The sequence below is a fragment of the Melitaea cinxia genome, chromosome 5 (genome assembly GCF_905220565.1).
Source record: "Melitaea cinxia chromosome 5, ilMelCinx1.1, whole genome shotgun sequence".
Classification (NCBI taxonomy): domain Eukaryota; kingdom Metazoa; phylum Arthropoda; class Insecta; order Lepidoptera; family Nymphalidae; genus Melitaea; species Melitaea cinxia.
In genome coordinates, this window is record NC_059398.1 from 16,337,639 (window position 1) to 16,352,574 (window position 14,936).

The 14,936-nt window shown below is 32.6% G+C and overlaps 1 protein-coding gene across 1 annotated transcript in view; it reads left to right on the forward strand.

Annotated features, from left to right (window-relative positions):
• Positions 1-14,936, forward strand: part of LOC123653730 (tetraspanin-6-like) — an 89,640-nt gene continuing 74,704 nt past the window's right edge. The window contains exon 1 of the mRNA XM_045589716.1: positions 1-63. Coding sequence (XP_045445672.1) covers positions 1-63 — 63 coding nt within the window. The remainder of the gene's footprint in view (positions 64-14,936) is intronic.

Consider the following 14,936-nt stretch of genomic DNA (forward strand, 5'->3'; position numbering starts at 1 on the left):
ATGGAGGGCTGCGGAATGAATTGTATAAAGTATCTTTTGGTGGTTTTCAACGCGCTGTTTATGGTGAGTACTATTTTTTTTTATAATATTTTAGTATTTTAGATGATGATTCATTATCTTATAGTTTGTTAGTAGGTCGAGCGTTATTTTTGTCTCGTCGTGAACAGCTCTCTCTGTTTATAGCTTCGGATATTTAAATTTCAAGGACGATATTGTTGTGATTATTATTTTTAAGAAAATATATTTTGTTTTCCATATTAATTTTTTTTTTGTGATAAATCTGTTTGAAATTTACAATAAATTGAGAACTTAGTAAAACAAAACACACAGATTTTTAATATCAATTATAAATTTTAAATTGTGTCAAGAATTATAAATACATGATCAGTTTAATACTAGACAAAATAAAGAAGTTAATCCATAAATAGCAATGATTTATTAATATTTAAAATTAAATAATTAATAATGGTTGCGATATACGAAATATCAATTTAAATATAATAAAAATATATTTTATAAAATAAATGTTTTTAATACGTACCGATAACTGTAGCGTACATTTAACATTAAAATTTAATTTTTTTATCAAAACATATGTCTTTCAAGAACGGAATAACCACATAAGAAGGAAGGCTATGACCACAGTATACATAGGTCTTGTAGACCTTAGTTACTGTTTTAGGTCTTCAAGATTAAAACTAGATTTAGATTATTGCCTTTTTAGATTCTATGGATAAGATTTTAAAAAATCTTTAGTGTGTTGTTTATGGTAGTCATTTTTCTTATAATTTATGTAATTTAATAGATTAAGAAAAAGTTCAAGAAATTTTTTTAAGAAAATAATAAATGCAACAATAAACAATAGCAATTGTGAAAATGTACAACCCTGATTAATAATATCATATATATAAACTTTAATTTCTATAATTCTTGTATATATTAAATTTTATTGTACAGAAAAAAGACAATAGGAAAATTATAAATAATTAAAAAAATAAAATAAAATAACGTTTTAATTAAAAAAAAAAATCGTTAAACAGTTTTTCTTTCAATACTCGACAAGCGTAATATAAAAATATAATTAACTTAATTTAACTTTTTATGTCATTAAATGTATGTTTATTTTCACAAGAAATATTAATTATGAATTGAGTACAAAATCAAAACAACTCACCTTTATACATTATTTTCCTGTGTTTATTAACCAGCTAAATTACATGTTGATCGATCAATCGAATTTTGGCATACGTTTCCTTAATTTATATTTATTAAATAAGATATATAAATATAAAATCCTACGGGTTTTACTAATACGTATATTTTGTAACGTAATGCTAAGGGAATGGTATATGTACGTAACATACGGGGAAATTTAATTTTATTTGCTAACAAACGAAAAAACACCAACTTCAATTACATCGATAAGTAATACAACGAAGACAAGAAAAACAAATAGTCAAGCAAATGCGTATTATTAAAGATAACTTTAAAAAGGACAAGTTCATTTTTTTGTATACAGTTTGTATTTAAATTTCTGAACAATAGGCCTGCACTTTGCTTATATACGAAACATATCTGGCTATGTAAGAGGAAAAGAAAATGTGTTCGTCTCGCCCGATCACACTTTTCATTACTCTCTCGTTACTTCTCGTCTTGCGTAAAAAAGTTTTACTTCAAAAATGAAATCTGTAATGTCACTCAAGTTATTGCGTGACAAAGGGAAATGGATATGCACTTTGATACATAATATACGCTTCAGCCTGTAATATCCCACTACTGGGTTTAGGCCTCTTTTCCCATGTAGGAGAAGGATCAGAGCTTAATCCACAATGCTGCTCCAATGCGGGTTGGCGGATATATTCCCTACTACGAGTAACGATCGCTATCAGGTGTACATAATAACAACCGGGACCGACGGTTTAACGTGCTCTCCGAGGCGCGGTGGGGAGACCCACAAGGACTGCACAAACACCCAGACCATGGCAAACACCTGTATGGCCAATACAAATGTTTGTCATGTGCGGGGATATATAACATAAAAATCACAAATCTCACATTTCTACCTCACTATATAGTGGCATATATTACCTTTATAAATTCAAATAAATTAAATATTGTTTTCAACTAGGTGTTTACCTTTTCTAGGTCACTAAACAATACATATTTGTCATGTTAGCTCTACATAAAGCCACAATCGATTTGAATTGATTGATATTGAAGTTAACGGAAAGAGCCGAAAATAAATTCAATAACAAGAATAATTCTACTAAAATAATTACCGAGAAATTTAATACAAGTAATATTTAGTATTGTAAATGTAAATGTAAATTAATACGATATTCCATACATCTTACAATTGCTTATTTTCACGTTAAACTGAAATGCATTTTATTAATGTACTACGTATAACAGAATAATTTAAAATTACAGTCTTTTCTGACTCTTCTTGTTTTAAAAATATTAATGCCACCTGAATTTATCGATGATTGGTAACTATAATATGTCCGCAAATTTGATAAATTCGTTTCATTTACTTAAAAATCAAGTCAAATAATTTGCATGCTTCTAAAGTAAAATAAAACAAGGTCATACATAACCTAGGTTGCGTAAGAAAGCGTGTTCTTTATCAGATCTGTACGACTTGAAATGGTACTTACTAAAACAATACGTATTTTTTTTTTTTATAAAATTACTGAAATAAAATGTACATCAAATCAATAACAAGCAATCGCAGCTGTCCTAAGAACTCTATAAGCAGAACTCAGAGAGAAAAGTAAGAACCTAAGGACGGGAAATTAAACAATAAAACTACAGTACTATAGTAATGAAAATGGAAACCAAACGATTGTCAAACAAACAAAAAACGAGTGTGCTTTAGATCACACGACTGAAGTAAAACTTAAGAAACGTAACTTGCTTTCTTTATATCTTCACTAACTTATATCTCCCTCTCAACTTCCGTTCACCTCGCTCGATCATACTTTTCGTAACGCTCTCGTCGCGCATTCACCAGCTTACTCCCCAAATCAAGCGGGCGTAAAGAAGTTTTACTTCAAAAACGCCTTTAGCTTTAGGGTTATCTTCAATATTTTTTTTAAACATAGATAGGCTGGCGTTTGACCGCTATTTCACCTGATGATAAGTGAAAAGACGGTCTAAGATGGAGCACGTTTACCTAGAAGTAACCTATTTACTCGCGACTTAAAGATCCCCAGGTCATAGCTTTCGGGAAACACAGACGCTGGTAGAGAGTATGTATATTAAATATATATGTATGTAAAAAAAAAATAAAGATTTATTGACATTGCTATACAGCAAAAGTTATAACTATTAAAATTGATTCAAGATTCTGTAACCATGTATGCGTAGAAGTTATTCTACGCATTTCAAAGAATTTGTCCATTGCGAAATACAAAGGTGGTTTTACAGGCTAAATCGTATCATATTGTTTGTCATTATATATCATTAGCGCTCCAAAGTCTCACCACATCACATTTACCCTAAGACGTGAAACATGCCCCTCGGTCAACCTAGGCCCAGACACATTGCCGCAATCAACCTGCGTCAAATACCTAGGGTTTCACCTGGACCGGAGGATGATATGGAAAGATCATATAAAAACGAAGCGCAATGAAATCAATCTAAGATTTAAAAATTTGCTCTGGCTCCTCGGTAGATAGTCTGCCTTATCCTTATCCAACAAGCTGAGGGTATATTGTTCCATAATAAAACCGATTTGGACATATGCAATCCAACTGTGGTCGACAGCCAGCAAATCCAACGTTATGTGCCTGCAGAGAGCCCAAAACAATATTCTAAGGGTACTTTCCTCGGCGCCCTGGTATGCTCGCAACTCGGAAATTCACGAGTACCTAGAAATCCCAATCATCTTGGATGAAGCAAAACGATATTCAGCCAACTACAAGGACCGCTTGACAACTCATCCTAACCCGTTATCCAGTATGCTTCTGCAACCAAATCCAAGATTAGAAGACTCAAGAGAGCCGATGTGCTGCCTTACTAAGGAGAGATGGAGCAGTGGCTCTATCTCTCGAAACACTAATCTCTTGCAACACACCTGATTATAGTCTAGGCGACTGATCGCAGGCCTTAAATAAAGAAAAAAAAATGATATATCATCAATAGATGATGCAAATACCAATTCAATAAGTGTTACAACTAATTTATACAGGTATAAAGGTATATTTCTGACACATCTATCTTACTAATCACTTTAGTACTCATAAGACAAAAACCCCACTTAACATTTATACGTACCTACAATTTTATTACTAATAAGTTGTTAGGATCTAATACTAAGTAATAATGCCTGTAGCTTTGGCACTAATAAACCAGACATATTTACAAGATAGTCTTATTCTTTCCAACCAAACAAAAAACAAATAAGATTTTTCAAAGCATAGGAATAGGATTTCGTACAGTTTATTGTTAGTTTAGATATGTCAATAAAGAATATTAAGATAATCCTTAGACATTTTACGTAAAATGTTAGTAGTAACACCGGTACTGTACTGCATAATATGCCATGTAACAATATTGTATTTAAATTCGGCAGAACTACAATTAAACAAATTAAACGACTATTTTACTTCCTTCCATCAAATTTATTTTTTTAGTACCATTATCATCAAATCTATCATCGCTTTAGTATCATAGTGTTTTGTTCATATTATAACTATTTTAAAGTCTCGTTACAACGCGTTAATCTTAAAAGCGCTACCAATCTGATTTTAAATTGAAAACTGAAACTGACTGACTAAAACTTTGCGAAAGATGGAATCTCTGTAGTAGGTTTTAGGCTATATTTTATCATGCTCAGGATCATAAGCCGAGAAATAATATTAATGCCTACTGATCAGTAAAGGAAATCAAAATTTAAAATGGGCATAATTGCGAGAATAGAGTAGGTCTAGCTTTAATCAAAAATAATGCAAAAACCAACCGCTTGCACTCGTTAGGCTCATCTAGCAACCGGATGTTGCTGAAGTTAATGTTATTAACAGTTAGAGTTTAAATTGTTTACATCAACCGGTGACTAACATACGAATGAATGCTGGCTGTGGTATTGTTCGAACTCTATAATAATGATAGATCTGCATTTCTTTACGGTACAATGTATATATTTTTTGGCCTTGTGATTAAATACAGCAAGTTTTAGAAGCGTTAAGACTCCTTCCTATAGTTTTACTTTTATTTTGTTATTCATTCACGATAAATTTGCTAAAACTCTGTTTTCAAGCAGTGCTGTGTTCCTATAAGTCAGTTGTGCTGGTAAGGAGACCAGAGCTCCAGGATTGGGGGTAGGATCGGCAACGCGCTTGGGATTATTCTGTGTTGGGTTGTGTTGAGCGTACAGGTCAGCTGATGGCAAGCGATTACTGTAGCCTATAGACAGTGATCCCAAACGTACGATAATTATCGTACACGGACGATAATTTCATGCCTTCGCACCATTTAGGATCGTACGCGATTTGTACGACAATTCTGTATGTCCTACCGAAATACTGAAACGCAACGATTTCTCCACATTTATTGTATGAATTTAAAGCAAGCATCTTTTTTGGCATGAATTTTGGGTATACGATAATTTGAATCAAATACTTTTTTCTGGCGCTAACTTGGGGAGGCCTATGTCCAGTAGTGGACTGCAATAGGCTGAGCTGACTGACTGACCTTTTTTGGCCAACTGAAATTTGAAAACAGTTGAAAAAATTGAATTTGAATTTTTTTTTGGGTGTCCGATAATTGTTCCGTACACACGATAATTTCACGGCGCTGTGTCGATCACATTGGTGAAAGTTTCTGGGAACGCGCGTTGCCGACCCTACCTCAAATTCCCCCCAGGAGCTCTGGCCATTTTACTCACCAACAGGAACACAACACTCCTTTAAAGCAGTACTATTTAGCAGAATTAGATAGAATGACCAGACAGACTGACAATTTTTTACTTAGAAAACCATTGATAGGTTTCACCTTATAATATAAAAATAATACAGTTTTATTGATATGTCCAACTAATACTAAAACAACTAATAATAAAAACACACAGTAAAATATTAATGTCTCATAAAATCACCTGCGGAATTATTACTAATTCTGAATCACGTAAGGTTTACGATTATTCAACATGCGTCATACTCCATGATCTACAATGGATGACGTAGTCTCAGTGTTCAAGCACATGTAATGCCATCTCGTTTCCCGCATCATGTTTTCGTAAATGTAGTTGGTATCCTAGAAATTAACTGGTAAAAATTCGAATAAAAAAGTACATATGAAATACTTTTAAAATAAATATATAAGCATATTAGTGAATATCTCGATTCAGCCTGTGCTGCTGCGCTGTGTTCACTGTAATAGCATGCAATGTTCACTGTAATAAGAATGAAAATTGTACGTCTTTCAAATTTGTTGCACACGTGAACTTTTTTATATTGTATCATTCAATTTGTGAACCTAATTAAAAATAATTGTGTTTGCTCGCAAACGAAAAAAAACCGACTTCAATTACATCGATGAGTAATACAACGTAGATCGACGAAAAACTAGTCAAGTAACTACGCGTTATCAAAGATTACTCAAAAAGTAGTTATCAGATCTCAATAAAATTTATATGTGACCACATGACAAACATCAGCTTTCTATTAAATTAAAAATTATATAAATCGGTACACCCAGTAAAAAGGTATTGCAGATTTTCAAGAAGTTCCCCTCGAAGAGAGTTTCCCTCGATTTCTCTGGGATCCCATCATCAGATCCTGGTTTCCTTATCATGGTACTAAACTTGGGATATCTTCTTTCCAACAAAAAAAGAATTATCAAAATCGGTACATCCCGTAGAAAGTTATGCGGTATAATACAACGTAGGTCGACGAAAAAAGCGTCAAGTAAAAACGCATTATTAGATATAACTCGAAAAGTAGTTGTTAGATCTCAAATAAATTTAAATGGGACCAATTGACACACACCACCTTTCGATTAAAAAAAAATTGTCGAAATCGGTCCACACGGTCAAAAGTTCTGATGTAACATACATAAAAAAAAATACAGTCGAATTGAGAACCTCCTCCTTTTTTGAAAGTCGGTTAAAAACATTCCATTGCTGCGCATAGGTCTCTTTCTCCATGTAAAAATAGGAAGTGTAATATTATAAATAGGTTTTGATATACTGGACGTTGTAAATATTAATTTCAGCGTGTTTTATCATTAGAAGACATAGGTAACTATTGCATTTATTTGTTTAAACCTACACATATTTTGTATACAGCTAACGTAAATACTCTTATATTGAAACTGTAACAGGTAATCTGACCTAATGATATTTGGTTCTTACAGGCCGTATGGGATCTCTATATTTTAAATTTTGTCACTTCAGAAATTATAGATACGGTACGATATAAGGCGTACCCCATTCAAGGTTATACAGAGCCTCAGTATTTAATCCATGTTACTATGAAATAAAATACTAACTATACTAACTATACATATATTCGTGTATATACAAGAAACGTGACACACAATTACATATCATCATGAAAATTCCAAAACTAAATTATTAAAACAAATGCGACATTACATTCAAAGGGCCCATTTCCTAATTAAAAGCTTCTGAAAAGTGTCACTCCAGTAAATCGTGAACAACAGAAACACGTCAAGTAGTCGTACATCAAGGCGTGACTTCAATTGAGTCACGCGATGGTACAATCATGTTGGTAATGTATTCAGGTTCCAATTTACGAAGATTCTCGATAAAGGTGGAAGTGTTAACGATTATTACAGGTTATAGGCGATGATATAGAAACAACGACTGGAATCTTCCCTTGTTGACAATTTTTTAAACATTAATTATTGTTTCCTGCAATGCTATGTATATATTGCTAATAAATATCTTCAACATTAAATGTAATGAATTTAGTAATAAAAAATAATTCGCTTCAGCCTATGCCCAGTAGTGAGACATTAAAACACTTAAATATCCCACTGCTAGCATAGACCTCTTTCTCCATTTAGGAGAAGGATCAGAGCTTAATCCACCACGCTGACGGATATATTCCCTACTATGAGTGACGATCGCTATCAGGTTTACATGGTAACGACCGGGACTAACAGCTTAACGTGCTCTCCGAGGGACGGCGGAAAAACCCACAAGGACTGCATAAACAACCAGACCACGGAAAACATCTGTATGGCCAATACAAATGTTTGTCATGTGCGGGAATCGAACCCGAGACTACCGAACCCGGTGGAAAAATTTGAGCTGTTGAATTTTACTTTAATGTACAATGGGCCAACCCGCAACGGAGCAGCGTGGTGAATTAAGCTCTGATTCTTCTCCTACATGGGGAAAGAGGCCTATGTCCAGTAGTGGGATATTACAGGCTGAAGCGTACAATGGGCAGGCAGTGGATAGCCAGGCTGCTGCTCCTTTTTTCCACTAATATTTTCTCTTAAATTTTCTTTACACTTACTTCTTACAGAGGAATCTGTTAGGATTATCTATATCATATTATTAACAAATTGTGTCACCAACTTGGTATTTGATTTTATAGCTCTCAACAAAGCTAAAGCTAGTCAATTTTGATTATTTCATTAATTATTATAATGTTTATTGCCGATCACTTGTAATGATAACTTTTGCATTAACATTTACTGTAACTATCAATCAACAAAAAAATAAATTTTTTTTAAAATAAAAACGCCGTAGTGGTCATAGTTTCATATTACAATGTGATTAAATAGTTAATATTCCTTTTGGATAATTTATGTAAAACAATTCCATCCAGTGCATAATTGTATAACAATGTGTTTGTTCCGGATATATTAAACGATGCGTGAAGGTTGATCCAGTTTTATAGGACTAACAAAAGAGGCTAAAGTCTAAGCTTTTTTTAGGGTTGCCAGTTTACATTTTACTTAGACAAGTTTGCGATTGTCTATTTTATTGATGTATTTGAGACATATATTCAAAAGTTTGTCTGCATTTTGGGGCTTAAATTATTTGGATCTTATACAATCTGTAACTTTGGAGCTAATAAACCAACCAAAAAGTATATTATTTTTTTCATCAGAAAAAAATCCAAATGTATAGAATAGGACATCGTACAATTTTATTATTAATATGCCAGAGAGAAAATATATTAAATCTAACAAACACAATGAGATTTTCGGAGCATTATTTCGAAGATTAGAAGGTTTATATTTCACCATCCTGAAAACAGGACTGTCTGTCCATTTTACTATATAATATGAACTATTTGTAGTTATTATTATTCAATGAAACATAGCATCACCGCGTTTACTGTAGTCTCTTTACTTCCTGTGTATAATTGCTAACCATGTACATTCCGATAGTTTTACAAGTTCTATTATGCATGTATCTCCAACTTGATTACTCATCCAAAACGCATATACCTTTAACTGAGTCATTATATATACATAATCCAACCAAAATTAATTGCATCTTATAATACGATCAATAAACCTTAAATCAACTTCCGAATCGAGTTGTATAGTACGTATATTCTATGTACTATGGGCAAGATGTAACCCGTCTGAAATGGAAATATCCTTACTTTATACCATTAATCATACACTACGTAACGACATTTTAAATGGACGGTGTTATATACGTGTTATTCTATAGGGAATTGATGGTTTAAGCGAGGTCGTTTTAGGGTGAGTGGGTGCAACATTTACAATACATTGTACTATTGTCTGTTGTTATTGTTGGAATTTTTTAATCCATCGAACTTTAACCTTTTAATAAATACAGCAGCTATAAGCGATTTAGAAACAAACAACTGAAGCACGAAAGTTCTTTGTAATAAGTACCAGTACTAATTATTAGGAAACGAAGTATAACTTACACATACATACATGTGTTAAAACCGATAATACTAAAACGTTTAACTACTAACACGTTCGGTTTTTCTGTGTTTATAAAATTAGTCTTTACCTCTATTGCCAGTAAATGACTGTCGTTACAAGTTATATTATAAATAAAGATATATAATATAATGTATATAATAACCTAATACGCCATATATCATTATGAATATTTTATGATACGTGTCTCCAGCTCCGAAATCAGGTCAATCGGGATAGAAAATATCTTCCAAAGTGATGGACCTTAATGTCACCTGACTTATGATTTTTTAAAAACTGTTGGAATGTAATATATGTTCATAGTCTCGACCAGGACGTAACTGACGTAGGGCACAGCGGGAAATTTCCTGCTCAAAATATGGAACAGCTCGACTGAGTAGTTGTACCTAGAATTTACGGAAGATCACAGCTAAATGTTAAATGTTAACTGTTGTCATGCAGTGTTGCGTTCCTGTTGGTGAGTAAGGTGACCAGAGCTCCTGGAGGGAATTTTGGATAGGGTCGGCAACGCGCTTAGGATCCTTCTAGTGTTGCAGACGTCTATAAGCTACGATAATCACTTGCCATCAGGTGAGCAGTACGCCTTTGCGACCTAGTTATATTTAAAAAAAAAACTTTTCTACGTAAAAGACATTAAGTTTGAGCGGTAAAGTGTTAGCAACTCAACCGATAGCACACTTGATAAATATCTCGTTTTACATGAAAATATAACACTTCAATTACACAACCCTAACATCTTTTTGATTAACTAAAAATTATTTCTGTGTTCAACAGTTGCATCAGGATAAAATTATTGTGGACAATTGTAGGGTTGTCTATGTAAATTAGTAGTAAACACATATTGAATTTCAATAGGTCTAAATTAATTTCGTGTTTTCCACCATTTTCGAGGATTGTTGTCATAACCTCTATACGACGTAAACGAAGTCAAATATGAAACAGAATGCGACGAAACCAAAACCCCATGCTCAGTTTCAATAATACTAAATATTTTATTATGTTTCATATGCCAAACCAAAAAAGTAAATAAAATTATTCGAACGGACGACTCGTTTTATTTATCACAAGAAATTTAAAAAAAAGGTAAAATAATACATGTGGTTCATAAATATTATAAATAGATGATTCTTCCAAATATGTACTTATACTCGTAATTTGGGTTCAGTTTTCTACGTGAGTAATATTGTTTTAAGTGACGGTATGTCTTATAGTTGAATAATGAAAAATAGTTACTAGTTAATAGTGATCAATTTTCTATAACAATTTTTCCATTTATTATCCACCCTAAGGTGGTAATTACTCCTCGCTAGTTCGTGAATACATGAAATTCAAGTATTTTTCCATTGTCTTTAAGTGGGTAGATCACATGAGTCACTGATTGGTCATTTTTATAAGTATGTATACTAGTAAGGAATCTTATAATACAGATTAAATTCCTTTTAAATATAGTGTTTTGTACGCTGTTCTTGATAGTTTTGTAGGTAATTTTACAATGTTGTTTTATTATATTACTTAACTAGAACAATTTCCATACTTCAAGAATTTTATGGTTTTGTCTAAGTAACGATACTAGGACCAAAAAGTGGAATAAGAATGGAACTTTGAAAATTCTAGTTTGGATTACAGCTTTTAGGGATACGAGTATTACAAAATTTAAGGACAGCATCACAAGGCCTTTAAAACTTTATAAAACCTGAGTTGAGCGAGTGCAAAAAAAGTTTGCCCGTTATTTGTTCTTTAAACTCTATGGTTACTATCCTTATTTGCATCCCTCTCTTTATGTGAATGGTATGGTGGGCTTGGATACACTTGAGCTAAGTCGAAAGTGTGCCCTTGTGCTCCACTACTACCATTTACTAAATAATAAAATAGATAACCCTACGACATTGGGGGCATGTGGTATATGCGCACCGCGCTGTACGGTCATGAGGCGCTCCCGGCCGCTGTTCGCGGTGGAGTATGTGCGGACGCAAGCGGCTCGGAGCGCCCCAACGCAGTCAGCCCTTCGCTTACTTAATAATATGTTGGCCTCCAATAGTAGTATTGATATATTCGCTATGAATTCGTCTGAATTTGTTAAATCTTGCTTTAAGTATTTAGAATTATGTTAATGTGTATACTCATATTATAGGATAAATTGTTATTTCTTTAATGTATTTGTTGTAGCGTTATTAATTTATGCTTGTTTATTGTACGCCTTGGTTGTAAACTGTAAGTGCAATAAATGTAAACTGTAATAAATAAATAAATAAATAAATAAATAAATAAATAAATAAATAAATAAATAAAGGCCTATGTTTTGTTTAATGTAATGTAATTAAATAAATTTCTTTAAAATCCCTTTTTAAGTTTACTCGTAATATTATCCACTTATTTTTCTAAATGTCCAGTAACACCACATTTCTATGAAAACAATAATAAACTTAAACCTAATTTTCTACTAATGTCAGTAAGCAATTAAATATCTAAAACAATAGTCACGAAGATATTTTTATGGCTATCCATGTTTAACCAACTTGCATACATTATATACAATATGAACAATCTATTTTGAGAAACCATCGAGAAACTAATTTAAAAAAATGAACAACAATCATTATTCGTTTTGAAATTAGTTTTTTGAAATATAATGAAATAGATATTTGTTGTTGTCTGATGTTGTCTGTCCTTGTGGGGTCTCTCTCGGGGGTTCGGAGAGCACGTTAAGCAGTCGATCCCGACTGTTATGATACACCTAATAGCGATCGTCACGAATAGGGAATATATTCAGCAACCTGCAGTTGAGCACCGTGGTAGAATAAGCTCCGACACTTCTCCTAGATGGAGAAAATGACCTATGACTGATAGAGGGAAGATACAGGGTGAATCAATTCAATTAAAATTAACATTTTATTAATAAGTATCATGTATATTACTAACGAAGATTGGATTTATTAGCACTATGTTTTATATTTTAGCGTTGTTCCCATTTACCCAAAAAATAATTACTCTACTATTTTTAAAGAATACAAAATGCTGATTCATGTGTTTTCTCCATCCTACGTGACATTTGCCAAAATAATATGAACTATTTTTGAACTAGTCAACTCACTCACTCACTTCAGCCTATCGTAGTCCACTGCTGGACACAGGCCTCCTCAAGTGCGCACCAAACATCCTGGTTTTTTGCAATCCTCATCCAGCCACCACCGGCAATCTTACGTAGATCGTCAGTCCAACCGGAAGGCGTTCCTGGTGTCCATTCTGGTAAAAAACATAAACTGAAAAAGCCTATAAATGGACTTCTGTGAAACGCTTCTTAAAAAGAGAAGGGCTAGAGGTCAATCCATTGCCCGTCTCCACTAGAAGGTAGATACTGTAGGTGTAGAAGTTGAACTATCTCGACTTTTATCTACTACTTTAATAGTAACTTTACTAAATCTAAAGCCTCAATATTAAGGATTCCTACTGCGTAAATGATATTGCAAATTTGGAAAAAAAAACTTTAAGGCACAAAAAGTAAAGTAAAAAATGTCTTTAGAAATAATATCGTTGTTAATCTAATCGTGACATTAGATAGGCCTATGGAATATAAATGACAGTGTAAAGCTAAGGTTATTGAATTTGACTCTTAGAGAGACACAAACATCAAGGCAAAATCATTCATATTGCTCTAACAATAAAGTCGAAATTTATAACTAAATGAATACACGACCGATTTATTACATAAATTTAAGTAAATTAAGTAGGTACATATAAATATAGTCTTTGTTATTTAATATTATGGTTCCATTTTGGTGTAGTATAAAAATAAGTAACATACGAAGAATATTTAATACACGATCACTTCCTGATATATAACTTTACATTCTGATCAATACGTGTCCCTTAAATTGTTTTGAAGAACATTTTACACAACCGACTTTATTCGGCATTTATTTTTATAGACAAGGAATGATCGTTTTAATCTCAACTAACATAATACTAAGTTTTTGTTTGCATCACGTGATTTACAAATCCTATAAAAAATATATTACTTTTTAAAGCCTGGTTGTTCGGTAATTAAGGGCTATATAACTTCATCCTAACTCTTAGACTACTGGACGAATAAATATGAATGTCTAGTTATCTGCCCAGTGTTAAAAGCCTAATCAGTATAGACCCAAGATAAAACATCAAATACATGAACCTTTATGTACGCAGATAAAATTTATGTATTAAAATAATAGAAATGTTAATTTATGTTTCTATCTGAGATATCCAATATACACATAGTGTGACTATTAGTAACAATCACTTTTGATATGGACTTATTAAGTATTAATTGAACCAGCTGTAAAAGAGAATGGAGTCATTTGTCTATATCTAAATATCTTTACCAAGTACCAACATATAATTTTCTACCAGATTGTCCAACAATTGAACCACGGTAACCTAAAGCCCTACAAAATATACAAAATTAATATAAACGTAATTGCCTCTATATCATTTCTCTAAGATCTGCCCAAGTAAAATAACGCAATATAAATTCAAAAATAACCACATTTATAATTATTTGACCCCATCTTTACAACAGCTATTAACAGAAAAGAGGTCAGTTATAGGTGAACAAATGCTTCGTTAGTAAGAAATGGCTTCTGTATTAACCTACATTCGTTATTAGAATAATTTTCAAATCGGCCCTTCGGTATCGACCAACCGATGACCGGGTTACTGCAGCATGTACTGACCTGTGAATAATTGATTGATATATCTTTAAGGCTCGTGTTGTTACTTTAAGCTATTTCTGTATTTATTAATGTAAAATGTAACATTTCTTAACTGTTATTGGTCGTTTACAAATTGTCATGGTTTAAATATTTAATTCCTTATAATTTTGTCATGGAAACACATAGTGAATTAGCAAACGGGTCAAATGATGATTCCTACTACTACACTTGAAGTGGGTACCAAAAGCAGGAGAGATCTAAATATGGGTAAAGGAAGATTGCCTCTAAAAATTAGCAAAGAAAGTGTGAGTTTCTCCAGGAATTGATGATTCTTAGACATTG